General features: G+C 40.3%; 1 protein-coding gene across 1 annotated transcript in view; it reads left to right on the top strand.

Annotated features, from left to right (window-relative positions):
• HGFAC (HGF activator) overlaps nt 1-25,882 on the top strand; it is a 41,271-nt gene that overhangs the window by 8,760 nt on the left and 6,629 nt on the right. The window contains exons 4-10 of the mRNA XM_042872017.1: nt 9-82; nt 5,402-5,515; nt 6,529-6,660; nt 8,025-8,135; nt 21,538-21,712; nt 23,817-23,902; nt 24,585-24,825. Of these exons, the coding sequence (XP_042727951.1) occupies nt 9-82; nt 5,402-5,515; nt 6,529-6,660; nt 8,025-8,135; nt 21,538-21,712; nt 23,817-23,902; nt 24,585-24,825 (933 nt within the window). The remainder of the gene's footprint in view (nt 1-8; nt 83-5,401; nt 5,516-6,528; nt 6,661-8,024; nt 8,136-21,537; nt 21,713-23,816; nt 23,903-24,584; nt 24,826-25,882) is intronic.

Below are 25,882 nucleotides of genomic sequence, written 5' to 3'. Positions count from 1 at the left end.
CTTGCCAGGTGTTCAACAACACATAACTACGACCGGGACAGGAAATGGGGGTACTGCGCGTGGCTGTCCACAGAGCACTCAGGTAAGGCGAGCCACTGCTGAGTCACTCTGTGTGCCTGCTTCCCATTTTCCACATGTAGTAATAGTCTGTGCCTTCCCTGTGGCTTTTAACTTGTGAACACAGAACAAGCCTTCACATTAAATGTTTCCAAGAGCTTCCTGTGAGTCTACATAACCACAGCATTGGGCTGTGAATACTACAGAGTCTTTAATTCACTCTTGATTAACCTGAAGCCATGAAAGAAACTATGGCAGAGCAAACATGGAAATCTGAGCTCCTGCTGGAGCTGAGCACAGAGATGATCATCAGCTTGGAGATGTCTTTTAGATTTTCCTTCTAATGATCTCAGTAAGGAGCAGTTCTCCTTTGGATGGTGAAGCACTGGAACAGTTTGCCCAGAGATGTGGCAGATGCCCCATCCCTGGAGACATTCAAGGTCAGGCTGGATGGGGCTCTGTGCAACCTGATCTAGCTGTAGGTGTCCCTGTTCATGACAGGACAGTTGGACTAGGGGTCACTTCCAATTCAAATGATCCTATGATGGTTCAGTGATTCTATGGCAACCAAGCTTCTTCATGTTTTGGGCATGTTTTGGAGAATACAAGAGGACAGGTGGTTCATTGCAGGAGTACTGAGGGACAATGAAAGGGTTACTTAGCATTGTAACAGCTTCATGTGGGTCACCACACTCAAGTGCTGTGATTACACACATTGTGAAAGTCTGTCTAAATGGAGAAGCCAGGGTCTGTGGCAAACTGTCTATATGCTGCTTCTAAGCAATGCTGTGGGTGAAGGCACCATGTCCCAAGTATTCTGGTAGGGATCATGCTGCCCTCAGCACTGCCTTGATGGCTGGCCCTTGCTGTCCCCACCTTCAGCCTTCATGGGCTGATTGGCTAGGGGTTCTCATTTTGAAACATCTAACTCATTCATTTTGTAAGGAACATATAGATATCTAGGCCTCGTTTGCACAATAACTGACCAGCACTGAAAAATCTGATGTACTGACCAAACTTCATGTCCCAGCATCTATTTTGGATCTGTATCTGAATGCTGATCATCTTCCTCTTTTCTCTTTGGAACTACTTTCAGTTGTGACCTGCCTTCTTCAGTCTGTGGGATCAGGCTGGGTACCTTTACTTGTTCGCTTCAATCTTTCAAACAAAGGGCATTTTCTACCTTTCCCTTGCAGAGTTCTCTGTCAGGAGTCTCATTGCCAAACTGATTACAATCTACCAGAGCACTTGAAAAGCCAATGCAAGCTGAATCATCCTGAGAATCTAAAATTAAGCAGTGTGTGCAACATCATCATTTTAAACTGAACAACTTTAAATTATTTTCTAGCCTGGTTTTAAAACAGATTAACAGTAGATCAGAGACAAATGACCTAATCCCATAACAAGCAGCAGCGCATGTGCCTTTGTAATGCAAGTATGTCAGATGTGAATGCTGAATATAGACAGCTCATGCTTGCAAGAGTCAAGTTATGAGGGCTTCACTTGCTTATTCATGAGTGCCCTCTCAGAGCTTAAAGTCTTGGAAACGGTAACTCACGTTCTGCTGTGAATTTAAAAGGAGCATTCCTGCCTCGCTCTTGTTAGTTACAAGAAACACTCTTTACTGTTGTGATGTGGAGCACCTTGGCATCACCCGCTGCTCCTCCTGTGCAGAAAGCAGAGGACCAGGTCTTACAAAGGCTGCACGCTTTCAGGACCCAAGATAGTCATTTTGGCCAGGATGAATGCTCCCCAGTGCAGGCTGGATTTACTGGGGATCCCTCCATCCTCCCCCTCCCCACTGCTGCCCCGGGGTTCCTCATGTCACCTCTGTCCCTCTCCTTTCCCATCATTGCAGTCCTGATAGTTTCTTGTCTTGCTCGTTTTGGAGACAAGGCTTTGGGGACTCTCCAGATCATTTTTGTCTGTTATCCACCATAGGGTTGGGTAAGATGATTTGCCAAGAGAAAGCCCTCTCAACAGCCTGCCTCTTGCTGATGACTGTCAATGTACCATAATCCCGGAGAGACCTTGTCCTGATTTCTCGTTCTTCTCCAGAAAAGAAAGTTATATGTGTGAAAGAGGAAAGAAAAGAGAAAGGGGAATGAGGGAGAGGGAAGGGAACACAACTGCTACAAAGAAAGTACAGGAGCATTAAGGTTTTTGTACAATTAAATAAGTCTTACCAGTTGATATATTTGTAAGCATAGTTCTATTTATTTCTTTTAAGCAGCAAGTGCTGTATTGGCACTTGAAAAACATTTAGCAGATTGTCAGGTTAAAGGCACAGGGTTTATGGTAAGGTCACAAGGAAGGAGTGGTAAATGGCTGAAGGGAACTTCAAGAAAATGGAGGAAAGCTCACATGCTGGGAAGATAGCTGGGAAGAGAGCAACAGCCCAGTTGAATAATGATGATTTTCTAAACGTGGAAGATGCAAGATTTTTATCGTGAAAAAAATCCAGCTAGGATATTACAACTTTGAGGAAATCTCAGCTGCTTTATAGTACACAAAAAGCAGTAAAAAATGAAATTCCAGGGAGATTTGACTCCTTGACTGGAGATTTGTGAGAAGTGTGTGAATTGGGATGGGGAAGGATCAAAGGCTGAAGCATGGATTCTCTCCAGATCTAGATTGCCCCATGCATGTGGGAAGTCTGCTTGAAACCACCAGAGTTGCATACAAGTCGGTGTTAAGCAAGTGTTTGTGGCATCGATCCAGAAAAATACTTCTGCCAATTTCCAGAGAAAGTTTAATCACCAAACCTTTGGCTCCAGGGTGAAGTGAAGCGCTTGTATAAAGGCTCTGCTGGAGGGAAATGTTTGTGCTGTGCAGCACAGAGCCAGAGCTCACAGAAACAGCCCCTGCAGTGCTTGTTCAGCCCCCCCGAAATTAGCAGGAGTTTTATCTTGCCTTTAGGAGATATCTGTTCAGGTTTCTGGAGAATCTTCCTCTCCTGCCCAAGAAATCCTGTGAAGAGCATGTGTAGGATCTGCCTGAGGTGAACACAGTCATGAACGGGGCCAACCAGGCTGTGCATGCACAGCTCAGATATATATACAAATATACGTGCATAAGTGTGCAGTGTCATTGTGTTTGGAACTGTCAGATCTTGTGCAGTCTGTCAATACTATTGCTCTGACCAGACCGCTGAATATCTGTAAATCTTAGACAAATAGCCAGAACCCCAGAGTGGCCTAGTTTTGGAAGGTGACAGACAACCAGCCAAGAGATTTCTTTTTCCTAAGAGGTGCTTGAAGTGATATGAAAAGAAGAAGTAGAGGCGCGTGGGCTGCACAGTTATGAGGAAGAGGCTCTGTCCCATGAGGGGCTTTGAGGAAGAGCAGCCCCTGGGAAAGGTGGGTGGCAGAAACCAAAAGTTTTTGTGGGAAGATATGGTTAGAAAGGTGAGTCAAGTCTTCTGTGCAGCCTTTGAGAGGTGAAGCAGATGTCAGGGTGGCTGCCAGCAAGAACAAGTTGTTTTTCCCATGAGATTTAGACTCTGGCTGAACAGGCAAGGACTTGGACTCCCCATTTAACACATATTTAGTGTTGGATAGGAGTCCTCAGAGGGAAAGTGATGTTGTTCATCTGCTTGGGAGCACCCCTTGGAGGTAGAAGTTTGAGCTGGACTCCAGGACAGGAGGGAAGGGATGTGGAATAGCCAGGGGAAGTCTGGCCAGAGGGGTGAGTGGGATGTAGTGAGGATCTCCAACCAGGAAAGATAGGAGGGGCTGGAAGTACTCTTTGTGGGTGTAATGCGGTGTAGTCTCTGTACAGAGCCCTGCTGTACCTGAAGATGGAGAGCAAGTCATGGTTTTGATGTGACTGGTACAGGAAATACCGAATTTGCCTTTGAGGAAACATTACATCACTACAGATTTCATAACTACCAAACAGCACAAACGGTAGAATCATCACTGCCTATACTTGCTTTCCCTTGATGTTATCCTGGAGTGAAACTAGCAGAGAATACACCCAAAGCTGGTATTTCACATCAATTACACCACTCTGTTCTACAGTAAATATTTTGATCTGTGTAGGGGAACATTCACATTTCCACTGCTGTAGCCAAGTTCAGGAACTGACTTTCATACTTTTCTTAGCTCTGTACGTGTGTGCTGTTTTCACACATTGCCTCTTATGCTTAGACGCCACTCCAGTGGAAGGAGCACCTGGATTGAGTAACCTCTCACAGAGTCTGAGTAGCTGTAGCAAGGAGGGTGAAATGCAGGCAGGTTATTGGGCCATGTCTTCTGCAGGTGCAAAACAAGATGTCAAAACAAGATGTTGGTTGACTTCAGGGGAGACGCACTTTGTCACTGCAATCAGGAGCCACCAAAGCTTCCACAACTTGCTTTGATGGAAGTCAAGCTTCCATTGTGTCATGAGAGAGCTGTCCTAGCACATCACCTACTTACTCTCCCAACTTATTTTCCCATGATTTAGAAGATTCTTGTAAAAATAGGTCTATGGCTCTGCTCCGGTTTAATCTTGTTTGGCCTGATGTATTTGGATGTGCCTTGCTTCAAAAGCTTTTTCCTTTGTTCCAGCTGTCTGTTCATTTTAGACATAATCCAAAAAATCCACAGCAAATTCCTCTGTGGAGGATGGTCCTTGGTGTAATTTGAAAGAGAAATACATAATCCTGGTTATTTCTGTTGAAATGCAAAGCATGCAGGGCAGTAATCCGGGCAGAGCGAGAGCTACGCCTTCCTCCCCAGTGCAAAGGCACAGCTCCATCTAGTGGATGTCGGCCCATCTTCTTCTTCGCTACAGCCTCGGGTTGGCCTGAGCCCACCGCCCTGGGATGAGTTGTTCATAAAGCAGAATCATAGAATCGTTTGAGTTGGAAGGGACCCTTAAGGGTCATCTGGTTCAACTCCCCTGCAATGAACGGGGATACCTACAGCTCCATCAGGTGCTCAGAGCCCCTCCAGCCTGACCTTGAGCATCTCCAGGAATGGAGCATCCATCGTCTCTGGGCAACCTGTGCCAGTCAGTGCGTCACCATTCTTATAATATAAAACCTCTTTCATTATATCCAGTCAAAATCTCCTCCCTTTTAGTTTGAAACCATTTCTCCTTGCCCTATCATCTGGGAAAACATCCAGAACAGTGATTTGTTATATGGTTTTAAAAAGCTGGAAGAGTGTAATTGTTTTGCACCTCAAAACAAAACCAATACACATTGGCTGGATTAACACTATTTCAGATTAAGAGGTAGTATTAAAGCCACTGTGCATCAACCAAAATGGTTAAGGTAACCACGCCAACTCCCAACGCAACAAAGCATAGTTTATCTGGCAGACATTAACAACAGCTTCTTGTGTGGTCCATTTAGATTACTGTGCAAACAACCCTTGCCAAAATGGAGGGACCTGTTTTCTCGCTCATGGTCATAGGACGTACCACTGTGCCTGTCTCGAGGAATTCATGGGAAGAGACTGTCAGATGAGTGAGTATCTTCTTCCTCAAGTGTTACTCCAAGAGATACGGGCAGCAAGAAGAGCTCGTTAAAGTTTCCTTAATGAAAAGGCAGTGCTGTTATGCATGATTGTTTCTGTAGGCAGACTTCCAAATGGTTATGACAGACATCCATTAGTGACAGGACAGCTGAAAATAACTTGATTATACAGTTATAAATCCAAGCATGCTCTGAGCCAGTGAGGTATTAAGGTATGGGAAACACAAAGAGCCTTCTCCCCTCCCTTTGCTGTTTTTAAGATTTAAATATCACTTACATGCTTGGAAGTGACTAATAATACCATCCAATAGGGCAGGGAGACATGAAAAAGCAGCAAAACTTCAGGTGACGCCTTACCCTTTCTGCATATGTAGACCTGGGGCCATTTCAGCTTTTGTGATGCCAACCCTAATGCCTGTGCAGCTCTTCTGCCTGCAGGGAATGCAGTGCCAGAGGTGGAGGAGGGGCCAGAGAGCTTTGCTTGGGTTATTTCTCCAGGTTTATGGTGCTGTCACTCCCAGTTCAGTGCATGCCAAGAGAAAAATCAGGCTTTTGCAACAAGACATCCAATTGTGCTTGCCTTTAACAGAGGCTTCTTCCTACAGCTCTGGACTGCCTCCCAGCATAAGCAAAGATGCCCTTTTCAATATTAGCTCTCCAGCATAGCCCATCATCTGTGACTGATGCTGTAAAATGAGACAGACACAGTGATATATCACTGATTTTTATCTTTTTGCATTTGGTGGCTGAACTTTTAGGGGTGCTGAAGTGATACTATCATGTTCACAGAGCTTTAGGAGAAAGTCACCTCTGCCTTTAGGTCCTTGTAGCTACTGCTATGCTGGCTTTGTGTCTTCACACCTTGGGGGATGGCTTGTTGGAGAACCACTAGCTGTCAACAAATGTATCTATTCAATAGGAAGAAAGGGAGTGTAGCATACATGGCACCATCCCCTGCAAGAAATAATCTCAGAAAGCCTGTTATTTTTCAAACCTCATTTTAGAGAAATGTTTTGATGACAGTCTCTATGAGTTCTTTGATGTGGATGTGAGCTGGTCAAGAGTCAAACAAGGATCTGTGGAGCAGTGCATTTGCGTGGATGGGCAGATGGAATGCCAGAGAGTTGAACACAAAAGTAAGTGCATTATTTTGTATTGCAGCTCTTGACCTGCGTAGAGTGGGGATAAATGATAGTAAGAATATAAAACCTGAGTGGTGTTATCATAGCAAGGCTGTATACTTTGTTCATGTATACTTTTCACAGTGGGGTCACATCCTTCCGTGTGTGAGCAGTAATGCTGACTCAGGAAATCACTTCAGTTTGTCAATCCTTACTTGAGGAAGCAATTAAACATAGTAAGCTGAATTTAATGACAAGCCTTAGTGCTGTCCTTGACAGTGATTTAATCCTGATCCGCATCGTGTAGGAATACCGACAGATGATACAGTGGAAATGGTGAAATTTCTGGTGTCACAAGCTCTCTTCCGAAACTGTAAGGTGCCTGAGAGGTACATTCTCATTTACTCTTTCCTGAACACCCACAATCTCTTCCAGTGGCTGCTTTCTCTGGGATTTCTTTCCCAGCCTGTCTTGCTCTTGAATTTCCAGCACATTAACTGTACCTGACTCCAGGATCCCATTTGCCCTGCATTGACCCCAGAGTCCCTATTACTTTAGATTCAACATATCCATTCCGAGTCAGGGCAAAGCTCATGTTTTGAAGCCTCCTCCTTGTTTTGAGGTATGAGGAAGAGCTGAGCATGCACCCTGGGTTGTCGTCTATCTGATGAAGCCACCATGACATCTCCCTGTGAGAGGAGAGATGGTAGGAAGCAAAAGTTTCCCTCAGATCTCTATATGCTCCGGCATGGCTATTCTGTTATTGAGTCCAGGTGACCAGATCCATCTCTCCAGACTTACAGTACTGAGTAAACTTCATAAAAGCCTTTTGCAGAAGGTATGCGCTTTTATTCCCAATTGAAAGAAGTGGAAGTTGAAGCATGGAGAGAGTTGGTGGCTTTCTAGGACAATGGCAGTCCATGGACGTGATAGGAGATTTGGGAAGAATATTTTCTTGTTGCAGACTCTATGTATTTGGCTGAGCTCCCTGCTAAATATGTTATTACAAATTTCAACACAGTTCAGTGGTAAACTTGGAACTGGCAGAACCCTCTGTACAGAAAGAAATGCAAATGTCACCATCATCACCACCAGTGATAATAATCACCACTTCCTTTTACCTATTGTTCATTAATAATATTTTTCAAAAGCTGTGCTGACGTTATCCAATAAAAATGAAAGCAGTGAGGCAGACCTCAGTAGGCAGAAATCAGTGGCTTCCTTTTCTTCAATTTATATGAGGTCTAGGTCTAAGATGAGTAAAAAGAAAATTTCCCTTAGATGCACATACAGGAAGAAGATGTACTAAATTAAGTTAAAATTGGATTGGTTCTCTTGATAAGTCTGTATCCTTATTTGATTTTGGCTTCTGATTGTAGGTTGTGTTCATGATCCTTGCATGAATGGTGGAGAATGTAAAATGATTGCCTCCAGTGGGAAAACCGTGTGTGACTGCAAAGGACCTTTTGTAGGAAAGTACTGCAATATTGGTAAGTATAACAACATACTGTGGGAAGGGAATTAGGAGTTTTCAGCTGTATGCGAAGCTGGGGATTTTTTGCCTTTGCAGACATTTCCTGTAATAACTGAGAGTCATGTAAAACTTCACAAACAACTGTTTAATGTATTCCTCCACTGCAAATCATAACACTCTCTTCTTCACTGGAACCCTGATTCTAAAAGTACTTGTTTCTGTCCTCAACCTTCTGGAAAATTAAACACAGAAATTTTAATCCAATTACTCATGTCCATAAAAGTAGTACGTGGGTCCATTTTGTAGGGTCAGGGTATCAGTGTTGTTATCCAGCGTAAATGCTTCCCCAGGGGTTCAGGAATCTCATGCTGTCTACTCATGAAATAGGAGTTTGTGCTTTGACAAAATCTAGCATCTGGCTATATTTGGAAGCACTGGGCTCTTGTGAGATGTAGACAGAGATAAAATGTACACTGTCTGTTTGGGTTATTTCATACTTCAAATTAATAGCACATTTAGTGCAACACAGTTTACCTAAAAAATCCTTATGTTACTGGTGGGTCAGGGCAGAGAAACCTGCCTTAGTTGTCTGTGTGCTAGCTCTGTGTTGCTTCTTACTTCATGCTTCGTAGTTTTTGGTGCAACTTCCATGAAGAAAATTTAACTTTTCTCACTTCCGAGATTGTGGCTCTTTGCAAAACTCCCATGCACACTAAATTTTCAAGTTATATCAGTGGCTACTTTTCAACTGCCAAAGGTGTTAGGTGTAATTTGTAACAGACCTGCAGTCATACCAGCCCATGATCCCGTAACTCATAGCAACGGATTGCTCAGGACATATATCCCAAGACTGGTCTCATCAAAAACAAAGGCAAGGCTCTTGGTGGCTGCACTGGGCACCTAGAGGAATATAATGGATGCAATGTGCTCTGATATATCAAAGTACTATCTGATGTTCCACTCTGTTCTGGAGGTTGAAAAATGGTGCAGCCATCTATTCAACTGGAAAAAAAAAACAAACAAAAACAAACACCAGATGGACTGGCAGTACAGATGGAACAACAAATTGCAAGAATGAATTGGCAAATTGAATGATTCATGAACTGGTCCTGAACTTTGACTCACCAGGTTCTTGATTAATTATGTGAAGTGAGCTTGTGACTCTTGCAAGTCCCTCACTGTAGCTCTGTGCTTTTGTCATTTTGTTGCCCCACTGAGATTTTTTTCCAGGCATTACTGCTGCATGGATGTGGGCAAGAAGCTGCATGTATGTCATGCATATGCAGTCTAAAATCCTGGGAGGACTGCACACTGCTCTTCTTCACACTTTCCACATTCCTGTTTAGTTATCAGCTTCTTCTACCCAAATATCTGCAGTGCTGTGCATAAACATCCACTGAGCTCAGCCACGATTATAAACATCAGGAGGGCAGCCTTGTGGATGTAATACTGGTTTCTGTCTGGATAGATCAGAACAAGAAATAGGCAGGTGCTCTTTGATTACTTGTAAATAATAAAGCAAGCATTTAGTTTGCTAAACAAATGGCTTTGAGATGCTTACAAACCATCTGTGTTCAGCTGCCTAACACCCACACACAAAACGGGAACTGAGGGATTGTGTTTATGTGTCAGGGGCTTGCAAAGAAGTATAAAAATAAAATCTAAAAAAATAAAAAACCTCTTAACCAGGATTTAGTTATTCTAAATTAAAGCCAATAAGTTAGCTGGAGTCTGCTGACCTGATACTGCCATTACACCAGGGCAGTGGCATGCTGGTGAGAACACTGGGAGCTGGTGATATCACAGCATGTGAAGATGATTTTTAAATATGTGTTAGGTTAGTTTAATTCTTCAACCCTTCAATTTGATGCTGTGAGTACAGCTGGTTTTTAGTTTCCCTTCGCTCACACGACTGAGTTGGGAGCTTACACTTTAATCTCAGTAGCCTCTGATTATAGCACTTGATCCAGAGAAAGTTGGAAAGTCACCAGAATGTACTTATTCTAAATTATTCATTTGTAGAGGCAACCTTAAAACCAAATTGTGATGCAAATATGTCTTTAAAAATAAAAGAAAAACCCATTGATTTAAATAAACAGTAAGCATTCCAAAATGTTACTGGGCTGTGAAGTGGATGGGGGTCTTTCTGTCACCTTTTGCTCTCGGCATCTACAAGAATAACCAGGCAATCTTCATCTATTTCTAATAGAAAAACAACAAATTTATCTTAACACCTCACAAATCTAAATAAATGCATTGTCATCCTTCTTGAGATCACAAGTTCTGCTGTGCCCTGAGCGCTGGCAAAGTAGAAGATTACTGAGAAGTATAAGGAGCAGGGAATTATTGAGTAAAACTTCTCATTTGAGGATTTTTCTCAGCAAACTGGTGGACATTCTTGTTTAATAGATTCATAGAGTCACAGAATGGCTGAGATTGGAAGGGAGCTTAAAATCATCCTGTTCCAACCCCAATAGGCTGGTTGTGCCCCACCAGATCAGGCTGCCCAGGGCCCCATCCAACCTGGCATTAAGCACTTCTGGAGATGGAACAGCCATAAGCTCTCTGGACAGCCTATGCCAGTGCCCCACCACTCTCTGAGTAAAGAATTTATGCTTAACATCTAACTTAAATCTCCCCACTTCTAGTTTAAAACCATTCCCTCTTGTCTTTTTACTACTAGACCATATAAAAAGTCAGTCCCCTTCTTGCTTATGAGCTCCCTTTAAGTACTGGAAGGCCCAATGAGTCCTTTGCTTGTTTTCCATTGAATTTATCTGAAGTCTGTAGAACTTCACGCCATGAGAAGAAGTTCCAAAATTTAAATAGATATGAAGAAAAACAGTATTTTCTATTGTTAGCTTAAAACCTACTCTCCGGTAGTTTTATTTCTATCCCCTTTGTACTGTGAGTAGCAAAGATTAATTGTAACTTCTATGATTTTGCAGGTACCTCTTTATCTGCCCATTATTTGTTTCTTTTTTCAGATGAAGGGGTCTTTGCTGGGGCTCAAAGACGTTATTCACTGGTCTTATAACTTCCTTGCAAACAGTCATTATAGGTATGAACAAGCTGGCACATTACGAGATGGCTAAAAAATAAATAAATAAAACAAAATGGGAGGTGAAAAATGTAACACAGAAGATGTGTATAACAAAGGAGATCTATATACAAGAGACAAGTTCTAATATAGATTTCTATTTTTTGTGATAATGCTGTATTTTCCTGCCGTTAAAGAACAAATCTTCAGTACTAAAGAAAGACATGCCATTTAAAAATGCTCTAGTGCAGTTTATGCATATGATTTCAGGAAAGGAAATCAGATATTTCACCAAAAGTCCCTCCCCACACAGATGCTGTTTTAATTTATGAAATTGTCCTTTTTTAATTAAGCTTGATTTGTAATAATTGCACTAAAAAATGCACTCGTAAATTTTCAGGAAAAAAATTTCTTTGTATTAAGAAAGTGGTTGTGTTCACTTTGGACACAGAGCTCTTGATGAGAGAGCCTGAATCCAAGTTTTAAGTGAAAATTCATAATTAATTATCCAAACATGCATAGCAGTTGTGATCTTATTGTACAGGAATGGTAACAGATAGGGTTCAGTCAGCCACTTTGGCAGTGATAAGAAGTGAAAACTCAGAGGCTCGTGAGGGTGATATTTTGTTGGTGGTCCAAACTGGTGAGGAGAGTGGAGAGGGAATTGTGAATGTTTGAGCGGGAAATGTTTAACTTCAGGAATGTTTAGTTTTGTTGGAGTCAACAACTCATGATGAACAGTTGTGATGATGTAATTGTAAAATTACTTTGATATTCCAGGTTTCTTCGAGCAGAAAGGAGCTGCAGTAGAAATGTTGCCTGAATACAGAGGCGAACACAGCTTATGTGCAGCTATTTGGCCAGAGGATACGTTAATCATTTATATTTTGCATTTATAGAATCATAGAAACACTTGATTTGGAAGAGACATTTAAAGGCCACCTGGTCCAACTCCCCTGCAATGAACAGGCACACCGCAGCTACATCAGGTTGTGCAGAGCTCCTTCCAGCCTGAGATGTTAGTCAGAGTTGGATGGTGAGGGAAGGAGATTTTTTTTTGTTTTTTTTTGTTTTGTTTTGTTTTAAGGGATTGGTGACTCTGTTTCAAGGATTGAAAACCTGCTATTGTATTCACACTACTGGCCTTAGCTGAAATATAAATGGAAACATGTATATTTTGCTTCATTTCTAGGGTAAAAGTAGTTCATTCTCCTCAACATGGAGTTAGTGCTTTGGTATTGTTTTTGGATGTGGGTTTTTAGTTAAACTGGGAGTCTCATTTGCATTTTTAAGTTTATTCTTGATTTACTGGCAAGCATGTTAGTGGCATATTTTTGTTCTCTTTAACTAGCTGCCAAGCCTTTTCCTAAAACACTTACGGATATCTTTGTTGTGCCATCGATGACCAGAGAAATAACTTGGAATCCTATGTGGGTAATTAAGGGGGGTTTCACACTACAAATGTCGGTGGTTTTTCAGCCTTTAACTATTTTTTCTTGGGTGCAGAATTGCTTTACTCATTGGGTGATACAATATTTTTGCTAGCTGGGGTTTATTTCTGTTTTTTGTTGTATTAGGACTTAGCGATAATTCCGGTTCTTGTGGAGCTACTTACAAAATTTAGGCAGCTGGGTAATAGGTGAGCTATGGTTGATTTTTGTGCTTCTCATGCTTAAACAAAAGATGAAGTAGAAAACAGAGCCATGGAAAGCCCATTTAGATTTGTGTCACCATGGTCGTGAGTTGCACCAGATGCTAGGTTTGAAAGTAGAATCATTGGATAGAATTGTAGAATGGCTTAGGTTGGAAGGGGCCTCAAAGACCATCCAGTTCCAACTCCCTGCCATGGGCTGGTGGTCACCCACCAGATCTGCTTCCCCAGGACCCATCCAACCTGCCCTTGAGCACCTTCAGGGATGAGGCATTCACAACTATTTGTTAATTTGTTGTTAATTTATTTATTTATTTATTTATTTATTTATTTATTTTTTAATTGGGAAATCTGTAGAGCCTTATTTGAGGCTTTTTGGGTTAAGGTTTAGGTAGCAATAGTGTTTTGCTAGTAGTTTGGGCACAGCGAAATGTGAAATTTTTAAGAGTATTTATGAAAAACCCTTATGTTTTGCAGTTCTTTTTTCTCTTTTGGTTTGTAGGTTATGGGTAATAGAATTAGAGAGACAACATAGCTTTAAAGAAAGTATGAGTTGCATTGCTAATTGTGGAAGTTTTATGGTTATATAAGGAGCTGTGTTGTTTTATGTCAGAAATAGGTTGAAGAATTTTAGAGAAGAAAGATGACAGGATAGATGAGTATATAATTATATACAGGAAGAACTCTCGGCCACATCTTTGAGTAACTGGAGGAGTGAGGCAATAAAAGGAGTCAAAAGAAAAGACAGCAAGCCCACCCTCTTAGTGGTTATTTTACTGAAATAGTGTGTTTGCAGATTTCTGCTAAAAAAGGTACATTTGTAAAGGGAATGTAGCTCTTGGTGCGGGAGGAAAAGTTTTAAATCTTTTCTTCTGAGAGTATAGTGATAATGAAAAGTTTTTGCTTTTTTGTTTACCAGTGGTGTTCTACAGTCTACCAGAATGCTTTCAGATTAGTGTCTAATTTTTCATTTTCTAGAATCTCGAAGGATAAAAATAAAAGGGTGAAATATAATAATAAATTAATTTGGCTGACAAGGGTAAGCAAATATTCAATCAGTTGATGGCCCACTGAGGTCGAATCAGTAGTTCTGATACTAATGGCTGAGGGGGCTTTCCACATGATGCTGGAGTTGTTTGCTGTTTGCATGTATGGAGCAGAGGGATTAGTAATAAAACTAGGACAGAAAAAAAAAAAAGGTTACTATTCCTTTACAGTTGTAGGCAAGTAGAATAGCAGATAAATTATTTCATTATTTTTTGATATGGTTCGATATTATTTGGAGAGGTGACTAGGTGGTTTGCAGTGGCAAAGTATTATGGGCCCCCAAGAAATTGCACAGAGTGCTAGATTTACTAAGACAAAGGTAATGAAGAGGAAGTCTAGGGCACTGATATAATAGAAATAATAGAAATAGTAAAGGTAAGTTAGATTTTCATCAGATTTTGAAAAAGCAGCTAGAGACATTTTAATGGAGAAAAACTATGTTTAGTAGGCTAAGATGTGAAATGGCAAATAGTAGGAAGAACTGAAAGATGATGAAGTGCATGAGCATGGTATCATCAACTGAGTATTCTCCTCTGTTTCACTGTGCTACGGTACATAGCAGATGGTGAACAGAAGATTAGAGACAAAAGTGGCTTCAGAAAATGGTAACTGTAAGGCATCATTTATGGAGATGCAGATGTGAACTGTGATACAGAAGCTACTCTGATGTCCTAGGCTTCTTTACAGTCAGGAGTTTTAATAAAAAGCTTGGCTGGTATAGAGAAAAATATTAAGCAAATAAAGGAGCACCATTAGAGAGCTAGAGCACCATTAAGGCTAGAGAGGAGAAACTGCTATACTGCTTTGCTGTATAGGAAAAACAGTTATGATGATTGTAAGGTGAATATCAGACAATAGACAGAAATTTCTTCAATCAGACAGGAATATGTTGGAGATCTTCATTTCTATAAAGAAATACAGTGGGTGATTTTTTTCCCCCCGAGATATTTGTGGGCACTGAAGTGTCTGTGTTACCTTCTCCGTGCCTGCATTGGTGCCTTTTTAGATGACAAATCTTTGTTTTCAACTTCAGTATAAACTAATATGATCAACGTTAGCAGCTGATAATTACTTTCATTTTAAGGTCTCTGACTTGGCAGTGGCATTGGTTATTGGACGATGATTCATTTAAGGAGTTATTGTGCTTTTAATCTCATTTTTTATTTACTGAGGACAGCACAGTGGTATCAGTTAATTGTGTTTCACAGTGGGCACGTCCTCTTGAAAATGTGAGAGGACTGACACTCTTTGATTCAAGTTAGGGGTGAGGCTGAAGGAATGCTGGCAGACGGGGCTGCAGTTCTGCCTGTTAAGGTAAGTGCAGTGGGTCTGAAAGGCTCAAAATCAGCGCTGTTGGAAGCTGAAGGCCTTACAGCTGCCGGACGATGAAGGGCAGTGCTGTGGATGAGTTATGCTCTGGATGGAGATGGTTCTTGGGGGGGAATGGAGGGTGAGAAAGAACAGGCCGTGCAGCCTGGGCAGGTTCCAAGGACAGCAACGCTTTCTGAAGCAGTAGAACATCTTCTGGTTCCACTTTGCCTTACACTTGCATGTGGGTTGTTGGTGCTGCAGTTCAACCCCCCCCCACCTCCATGTGCTGCAGGAAACACGTGCTGGGATGGAGCTCTGAAGACAGAGTGTCAGTCCTCATTGTGTTCCATGACCAGAGACTTCTTGGTCACTCAGTCCTGCATCCTGAAGCCATTTTATTTCTGGAGCAGGCAGCAGGATTTCTGTTCCTGGCCCCTTCTGTTGGATTTCCAAGTGAGTGATGGTTGAAGCTGCATTGTGAACCTTCTCCAGAGAGCCTGCAGCTTACCAGCTGTACTTTAAGGAGACCACTCCTACCTGTTAGCTATTTCGCTGTCCTACAGCCAATGGAAATGCTCTTTCAGAATAGCATGCTTCTTTTCTGGTGGCCCTTTGTCCTTTCTCCTTGCAAGAGGCCAATCCTCATGGGACATGGTAGCACACTGTGATCAGAGGAGCTGGTGCTGCCCAGACCTGTGGGTAGGGCTATGAGGCCTTTGCTCTTGTGCTGGTTGGCTTTCAGCCCTGGGGATGGCTGGGCTTTGATCATGTTCTTCTGTTGGAAAAGCAAACTAGACACTGCTGATACGGACGTCCCCATTGCCTGTTCCCTTCTTCTTCCAGTTGCTGGTTGCTGTGTTGCATGTGAACGTGGGCTGTTCTTAGGGGTGGGAATTCAGCGTTTCTTCCCTTTTGCTCTCATGATGGTAAGGGGAAATAGGTTTGCAGGAAAGCTGGTTAGTAGTAGCTGAGTTGCAGGTATTTGATGGCACAGACCTGTGTGAGGTGGAAGCAGCTGCACCATGAACTCTAGGGGAGTTAACATTTGGTTTTTGACATTAGCATTCAACATTTGTTTCCTTTTTGGCCTGATGGTTCCTTATACCAGGTTCTTTGACCTCAGTGCAGCCTTCCAATACCTAAAGGGAGCCTATAAATAGGAGGGGAGTCAATCCTTTGAAAGGGTAGATAACAGCAGGGCAAGGGGAAATGGTTTGTGGTTGAGGGAGGGAAGATTGAGGTTGGATGTGAGGGGGAGGTTCTGTGTTATGAGAGTGGTGAGGTGCTGGAACAGCTGCCCAGAGAGGCTGTGATGCCCCATCCATCCCTGGAGGTGTTGAAGGCCAGGTTGTTTTGGGCCCTGGGCAGCCTGGGCTGGTATGAAATGTGGAGGTTGGTGGCCCTGCATGTGGCAGGGGGTTGGAATTCAATGATCCTTGAGGTCCCTTCCAACCCAACCGTTCTATGATTCTATGATTCTATGATAAGTAATGTGTTATGCTATATAACTGTGAATTAGGGAGGCTGTTGAGGGGAAGATTCAGTGGGCTTGTGGTACAGCTCAGAAGCTAAAAGTTACTGAAGAGATCTTCTTCGCAGCACTTCCCTCTCCAATTGCCTACTTTCTCTCACCAGACCATGCTTGGATCTTCAGGTGCTTCAGAGATCCTCCTCTCATTACTGGCTCTCTAATGAGCAACTGCTCCCCCACTGGCCAGAAAGTCTGGTTCTTTTTCTGTTTCAGAGTTTATAGATTTCTGAATTTAAACCTCTATTTAAAAGGACTCAGCTTACTCAGAAGATAGATTTGTAAATCAAGTTTAATAAAAGAAAAACAAATCAGCTCTTCAGTTTTGCCTCAGTTGATCTAGAGTATTTGCAGATGCAAGATTACAAAGATTTGTTGAAAGAGAGATATTTTAAATCATAAGTTCAGCAGCAGCAAATGATGTGAGCAATCCTTAAGTTAGGATGCAACTTCAAAAGATCTTTTGTGCCATATAAATCACCCTGTTTTTCCAGCCCTAAGACCATTCCTTTTTTACATGGTGAGTTTCTATTATATTTAATGCATTACAAAGGGCTGCCAATTTTCTCATATTTTTTCATTGTTTTTGGCTTAAAGATGTTAAGTATGTTTTGTAATCGAGCCATGGTTTCTTCGGGGTTATATTTCAGTGTTATGTGCAGTCAGGCTGGAGGTGGGAAAGCAGCACATATTATGAACCAATTATTTGTTACAAATTTGTTATATGTATTATCTGCTATTGTATTAAATCATAAGACCAAATAGAAATATTGAGATCTAGATATATGACAGAATTATATGGAAATATAGCTATGTAGAAATATCACTTCCTTATATTTCTGTTTATATTCATTAATTAGCAAGATCCAAAAGTGGAAGTAGGTGCTGCTATTCTCACTTTCAGAGAGAGGGATTACACGGCAATGGGAAGCAGTTTGCTACGAGCCAGGGACGGTCCAGCATGGTGTTTGCCTTTCTGCTCTCAAAACAGCTGAGGGTTTTTCCATGCAAAGTAGTGAGGAAGTCTGTAAGAGCAATGTCTATGGATTCTGAAGATGCCTTTGTGTCATGTTTATATTTATCCTGGAAGGTCGCAGTTACCCAGGACAGGAGATACAGGAACTCCTAGGGAGATCAAGGAAAGACAGGGATTTCTGCAGGCAGCCAATGAGTCTGAGATGCATGCAGAGACATGAAACTTCATTGTTCATCCGTATTTATCATCGTTGCTAATAGATGAAATGTGAAACTGAAATATAAAGTGATAGACACGTTAGAAGGTTTCAAATAGGTATCAATACTCTCTCATGTGAATAATCTGCTATCTAGTGAGAGCTGAAGAGCTTGTTCTGACCTGTGCAGAACATACATTTTGCACTGAAACAGAAGTGGGCATATACTCCAGGAAGGCTCTGGGTGTAAGATGGTCTCTTAATTCCACCAAGGTTAATTTTTGGTTCTAATTTTCTGAAGATCTTTTCCATCTGGATAACTGATAATTGAGACAATGAGGAAGACATCTTGTAAGAGCAAGTTCAAGCAGAGAGAGGGGCTTTTGTCTTTGTCTTCTTACCCCTCTCCCTTTCTGTCACAAGCTAATGCAGAGCAGTAGAAAGAAAGAAACTCATCTAACGTTGTATTTAATAAAAGCCTTATGGGTTTGTCAGGAATGAAAAATAAAAAAAGCATTAGTGAATGAAATGAAACTTGAAGCTATTCTGCTCAAGGATAAGGGCCATCAGAGAAAAGAATGTTAACAGAATGTAACAGTATAGGCAAAATCTGAAAAGACAATACAGGTGAATCTCAAAGACATTAGGGAAATTTCTGATGAGATATTTGGGGAAAACATCTGTAAGTTACATTGTTTTCTACAGAAGGGCTTCCAAAAGAAACATAGAAATGTTCAGGTATGTAAACATAGAGCCTAAAGCTCTGTCACAAAAAGGCCTTCTAAAATGTTTTCAGGAAGTTACCAATTAGAACTTGTTGAATAAATGCTATTTCATGTTGCTTTTAATTTTAAGACCTGAAACTGCTTTTTAAAATTTAAAAGAAAAGAATTGGCATGACATGCTGATAAAATACGCCATCAGAACACAACGTGAATGTTTTAAGTGAGTTATTTGCATCTCTTGGATTTTCAGAATAAAACACAACTGGAAATTGTTTTCAAATTTCAGTGATTTTCAGAAAAGTGTAAGTAAGATCCATGCTTTCACTGAAGCAAGTTTCATCTGAAGCTTCAGGCCATTTCTACTCTAATGCTAATTGGCAGTGCCACAGGAAGTGAATAAAAAAAATACGTATGTTATACCCTCAGTTCCTTACTTCCACATAAGAAAATAATGTGTTTCAGAGTTATGAGGAGTTAAGGAAACTATAAAGAATTCATAGTGAACAATTTCCAGTCAGAGCAATCCATTAAGAATTGCTGGAAGCAGACCACCTACACACTGCCTGTGAGAGAAGAAAAGGAGAGTTTTCAGTGCTGCAATGGTTAAAGGACAAAAAAACAAAGAAGAAGAAAAAGATCTGTAGGACTGCTGCAGTTCCTGAGATTATTTTTTGAGTGTTGTTTTTCCTGAATTATAGAAAAAAATGTATTAGATTTTGGATATATTTCTTGCTGGCTTTATATCCTTCACAAGATTCTCTTTAATAGCTGTGATGAGGGTGCCACAGTAGTAATACAATCCAGTAAAGTGAGGAAACAACTCTGTTAACCCAGATGCTCCTCCACAAGATGTGAGATTAAGTTAGTTTACTCTTGTGCCAAAAATACTTCTTAGAAAACAAAAAAACAAACAAAAAACAGATTAAGAGATAATACTGTTCCTTGCAACAAGTGCAATATGTAATGCAAACTTCTTGGAGGAGAAAATGATGATGATTTAGAAAGGGGCCAAATTCTTCTAATTATAATCTTTTAGCAACATTTGTGATGACTGGCAGATATACAAAAACAGAGGTGCATTGGATTTTTAGCCTGATGAGGTTGAGCGCAGCTTGTAAACACCATCTGCAAGATGTCCAAACCATCAGTGTTGCAGTATATGGCCATAGTTCTGCAGTGAAACAGAATCATGTTTCATCCTCATAAAAGCAGGCAACTCTAAATCATTTCTGAATCTAATGAATACACTACAAATAAAAACAGCACCTGGCATTTCCCTAGATAAGTGGAAGAATTTTGTATGCAGCATGATAGTGGCATTTTCATGACAGTTTCAGGCAAACAGAGCAGCTTAACTTGCATCTTGCCCAGAAAATAAATGGCAGGGTTGCCAAGAAATGGTTACTATTGCTAGCAATGCAAATGGAAAACAGAATCTATTATCTGAGATCGGAGATTATGGTTGTTAAAATATTTATCTGATTTAATGTAATATTCTCAGTTATTGAAATAAAAGTTCTTTGATTTAAGGAGTGGTAGGGAGGAGGAGAAACTCTCCCTATCTCTGGTGTGTCTGCCAGGCCAAGATAGAAAGCCGATTTTGCAAACTACATATTTCTCTGCTAACTCATATTAAATTCTTACATCAAACTTCTTGACCCCCAGCTCCCATATTTATGCCATATGCTTGCTTGTGGTTTTGAGGGCTGCTGCTGTACTGATGACTTGTAAGGGTAATTGAGATCAGAAGTTCCCTGTTGCAGTTCATCATTTCAGTTCTGCTTGTACACTCTGGTTCTCGTGTCACCAGGTTCTGTCAAAATAACAGATATTTGATAATGGTTGTCCACGTTGTGTGCTGTGATTGATTATCCTCACAGTGTGTTTTTCAACACACTGATGCTATATATTTCAGTTTGTTTATAAGTTCAGAAGATTCCACCAGTCTTGCAGATGTCAAGAATAAGTCATACCAGCGTGGCTTGGATAAGAAACCCTCTAAGACTTGCTCACGATTAATCCTCTTTGTACGTTAGATGGTTTTGTATTTCCTGTGCAGTACTCTGAGCCATGTTTTGAGGTGTAGACTTTCTGCTCACTATAGCTATTTGTATAGAAATGCATCTCCATATGCTTTTCATCCAGAACACTGGTATGTGCTGTTGATAGATCTTGGCAGCTGAGTATGTCAGACCTATCTGAAGAAATATCCTGTGTTCAGGTGACAAAGAAATGGAGTTCGAATATGAAAATTCAACCTACTTGTTTCATTTTTGAAAAACTGATATTTGCAGTATGTTTCTATGTATATATACACATACATAAGGGTAAGGTAAGTATATCTATATGGATATGTACGAGGCCATAAAGAGAAGTATTTTCCAAAATCAGTCCTTTTAAGCACTCATTGGCAGGACAAGATTGTTTTCACTCGTTTACATCACAGGCAGCCTTCTGAGCTTGCTGACTTTATTGTCAAGTGAGATTCAGTCAACATAGGCAAGAGCACATGTCAAGATTCATCTTCACCTTGAAAAAGTTCATTCCAAACGGGCTAGATTAGTTTGATGCTAGCAATGCCTGTCTCTCTTTATTGGCTAAAATGGGAGTCTCCATTGTTGAGCTCAGGTGTTTCTAAAATTAGGCAAGATTATTCTTAGCCATATTGTTGACTTTGCTGTAGATTGCTGACTAAAATCCTCCATATGCAACAAGAATGTTAGGTCTAATTCTCTGCCTGTGTAATAGTTTTTTATGCACATGCAAAACGAGGCTGTTTTAGAAGTTTTAACTGCTTTTTAAAGCTGAAAGTCCTCATTTGAAAAAAACACAAACTATTTTGAAAGGTAAAACGCACTACAGGGTTGGGTCCACTGCCTTTCATCACCTCAGCTGCAAAACTAGTATTTAACAGCTAATTAGCACAAAATCTCCTCCTCTGCAGTTCCTAATCATCACTGCTATCGTGGCAATGGCACTGAGTACAGAGGTACGGCCAACACGACCATTTCTGGACATAGCTGCTTGCCATGGAATTCGGACTTACTCTACCAGGAGCTTCATGTGGACAGCGTTGAGAAAGCACTACAGTTAGGCTTGGGGCCCTTCTCTTACTGCAGGTGAGGAAGTTTGCCCTGTGATTATAAAACAAGGGGTGGATGGATATATTGTGGGAGCAGATTTGGAAGAGAGAAGGGGCACGAATATCAAAGCAGCCTTGGAAAATCTGGACTGGCTTAGCAGCCTGACACGGGGTAAAAGTTTCCAGAAGACAAGATCTGGTAGGTTGTATGGATTAACATGTGGTTCTGACAAGAAGCTTAGGTACAATCTAACGTTGGAAAATCCTGATCCTTTTTTTCCTGTTTTTTTTTTTTTTTTTTTTTTTTTTTTTTTTTTTTTAATGAGACCTTAAAAAAATACATAAATTGCTCAAAAATGACTATCCAAAAAAAGAATGATGTTCACCACTTAATTTGTGTAATGCATTTATTTCAAATTATATATTGTGGAATTTTTAATATAAAAGAAAATCTTTTACAAGTGAAAAAAATCAAAGCTGCTATGTTTCAGTAATGCTGAGCTGGGATGTCAGATTTCTCTCAAAGAAAAATGGCTGCAAAATATAATGTTGGCATTTCAACTTTGATCAAATCACATGTATAAATTACGTTTCTGCTTAAGTTTTGTGTTCATTTTTAATGAAACTTTTTATGGCTTTCTCCAGTCACTTTATATTCCCCTTGTCTCTGAGTTCTTCATGAGGTCAAACAATATCCATAAATGGAATAAATTTTTCTAGAAGAGGCCATCCTAAAGCTGAGAATCTTAGATACTTCTCCATGAACTACTGTGAAGTTGTTTGCATGCACGCTCAAGCAGCTCTTCTTCTCTATCAAAAACAAACTATTACTATTCCCTCTCCTCCCCCCGCCAAATCTAAGTTGGCTTGCTTTCAAAGGCTTGGTATGGATTCAAACATTTAAGTATGAAATGTATGGTGTCCCAGTACATCATGGCAATTTATTGGGCATGTATTTTGTGCTTTGATAAATCCTGATCCTTTCAATTTGCATCATTTAAGCACAGTATTCACTTGCAGATTTCAAGTGCAAATAATAAAATGATATAGGAGCTGATGTGTTAATGCTCTGTAAAACTGAGAAAAAAGCTTTTCACTTTTTTGTCAGCTTGTTATAATTTCTGGGGATATCTCTGCTGCACTATATAATCTTTCAGATATCTTCTTCTTCAAATTGTCTAATTTAGAAACATTGTTGGTGGAATATGACTCAACCTGTGTTGCTTCTTCAGTTCTGAAAATTTGAAAGTGCTTTAATCTTTTTTGAATAGCAGTCAGATTTAAAAAAAAATATATTGAAGAATCTTAAAATAACAGATCATACTTTTGATAAATCCAACTGAAATTAGAATTACTGTTTATCCAAAGTCCTGAATTATCTTGTCTATTTTTATTGGCCTACTCAAGATCTTCCTGAGTCTTCAAAGTTTTGTACTCTCGGAGGACTAAACTGGTCAAATTTTGGGTTACTTGTGCAGCACAAATAAAGGCAATTCTGCTGTACTGTGGAGAAATCCTAATGGGATCAACACCAAAGCAGTCTAATATCAGAGTAATAAAAGACTAAATTGATTCTGATATTGCCTTTTGAGGAATGTAATATTTTCTTGAAGTAGTCTATCATTTCCTCAGACTGTCTCCAGGGAATATGGACTTGAGTACTTCAAATTAGTTTTTGCTATCTATTCTTGGTATGGATTTTCTATGAATCTACCTGTGGTGGAATTTCCTCACTTAAAAAAAAAATAATCTAACAGAGGAATCTCTCCCATGGGACTCAGTACTGAAAATAGCTCAGCTGATATCTGTAAAAGCACTGTATTTAAACCGAGTGAACATGCTCATGCATCTGAATACTTGTAGGAAAATTCTACAGATATTTAGTCATGTTTCTGCATTTTAGGTCCTAATGAGCTTCATTTTTTTTTGCTAGCTTTAAGCATAAAGATCCCTACTAAGAAGTTACTCGCCCATTCAGATGTTAGCAGTTTCTTCAGTGCTTTCTTAGATGGCTCCAAACCTAACAATCCTATCAGTCCTCTCTTCTGCATAGTGCAATAGGAAAAAGCAGAAAACATCTGGGAAGCTTGGGATAAAAGTATGGTTAATGCATTTAATTTATTCTCCCTTGAATTCATTAGAAATCCAGATGAAGATGAGAAACCATGGTGTTACATCATGAAGGACAACAGTTTGTCTTGGGAATACTGTAACATTACATCTTGTGGTATGTTAAAGAACTCTTAAAATCCATTCTATGAATTAATGACGAAAGATTTATTGACACTAGGAAAAAGCTTTCACTGCATCATTTTGAATGTTCTGCTGTTCCCAGGAATACTGAATGTTTTAGTGTTCACAGTAAATCAAGTGACAGCAAGCTTATTTTTCTTTTTTTTTTCTTTTTTTTTTTTTGGAGTTGTGATATGACTGGTGGTTTTTGTCGTGCAATATTGTATGTCAGCAGTGTTGTACAACTGCTTTCCACTACAGTCATTGCAATATGAACAGAATTTCTACTGAAGCATGAAAGGCATCAGAAATTAGTGCTTTTTAACAGATTGTGAAGCAGACTCAGGAGATGAGTGGCCCCCTGTGAGCAATTAGAGGACTGGAGTCATATGACACAGTATGCAAGTCTGAAAACTAAAGATAGTGTTCCTTCTCTAAATTAATATTAAACTGTTGCTTATATTAAAGTTGACCTTCAGAATAGGGCTTGAAAAATCAATCGTGTGGTCCTTCTATTCTCCATTTATGGTTCCAGTGCATTTGATTGATGACACTAACACAAGCATACTAGTCCTTGCTGCTGGAATGGCTAAGCTCAGTCCAGAATCCAAACATGATGACGTGTTCCTTAGAAACACATAATCTGCAGTCTGATGCCATTTACCTTTGTATCTTAGCAAGCAGGGAAAGGAGGCCAGCAGTTCCAGAAGATATTGACACTTTTGCAGTTCCCAGAAGGCCATGTGGGAGAAGGCACAAAAAAAGAAGTTTTGTGAGACCTAGGATTGTTGGAGGATCTTCATCTTTGCCTGGATCTCATCCCTGGACAGCAGCTATATATATTGGAGAGAGCTTCTGCGCTGGAACTCTTATTCAGACTTGCTGGGTTGTGTCAGCAGCACACTGCTTTGCTAACAGGTAAACTCACAGCCATAAGTGTGACAGTAGGTCCCCTCCTCTCTGGCACCGTATTCTTGTGAGTCACAACAAACCTGAATTGAAACAAGCAAGAAGGAAGATGAGAATACAAAATGATGAATTTTTCAAATGGAGTTGCTGGTAATCTGAGTGTAGCACATGAACTGACAAACAGCACATAGCCCAGTTTTACTTAAGGAGACTCAAAAATGCTAAATGGGTCAACAAAAGGAGTAAGGTTGTGTTGGGTGTCAGGACATGGAATGAGAGCTTGCATGTGCAGGTATCTGCAGGAAGTCATAAGTGTGTCTTTTCTCAGCTACCTTTTTGCAAGCGTATTCCTGCTTTGAGGTGTAACACGGATGACTGTTTACTGCTATGTTTTTGTTCAAAAAGGCTGAAGGAATCAAGCGGTGATTTAAAAAAAAACTTTTTTTTTTTTTTTTTTTGCCTCCAGCTGCAGGTCACCAGGGAAATGATTGTCAGTAGGATGCCCTTACTTTATTCTAAATATTTAATTTTCCACAAATGCTGAACGCTTTTTCTGATTTCAGTTTGATCATGTAGATGGTAAAAATATTACATCATTTCATACAAATTGTTCCTTTGCATACTAAAGGAGCCAAGAGAAACAGAAAGCCTCGTGCCAGAATGCATACACTGATAGCTTGTAGACCTAATAATACTGTTGTGAATGCTGTACTTGAAGCATTTGGAGCTCGAGCCACAACGCATTTGTTTTTCAAATGTTGTGAAATAGCTACTAACTTTGGCAGCTATTCAGGACATTTCCACCCACTTCCAGCTGGTGGTTTGTTACATACAGATTTTCCATAATTACTGCATTGTAATTTGCACTGTTCTGTATGTTTAGTACTTCTAAGTTAGCCACAGTTTCAACTGCCTTCCACTAGGCGACGATAGATCCTTGTGGAGCTAACTTGGTAGTTTTTTTTTCTTTTCCTATTCTGCAGCCTCTCCCTTTTTATTTCTTCTCCTCAATGAATCATCTGTATGTCAGAATGAAACTGTTTCATGCTTTTAAAATCTTTTTAAA

Source organism: Lagopus leucura, unplaced genomic scaffold (genome assembly GCF_019238085.1).
Source record: "Lagopus leucura isolate 7727_CA_CO unplaced genomic scaffold, USGS_WTPT01 Super-Scaffold_100004, whole genome shotgun sequence".
Classification (NCBI taxonomy): Eukaryota; Metazoa; Chordata; class Aves; order Galliformes; family Phasianidae; genus Lagopus; species Lagopus leucura.
The sequence above is the reverse complement of the archived record's forward strand: the minus strand, read 5'-3'. Positions and strand labels throughout refer to the sequence as shown.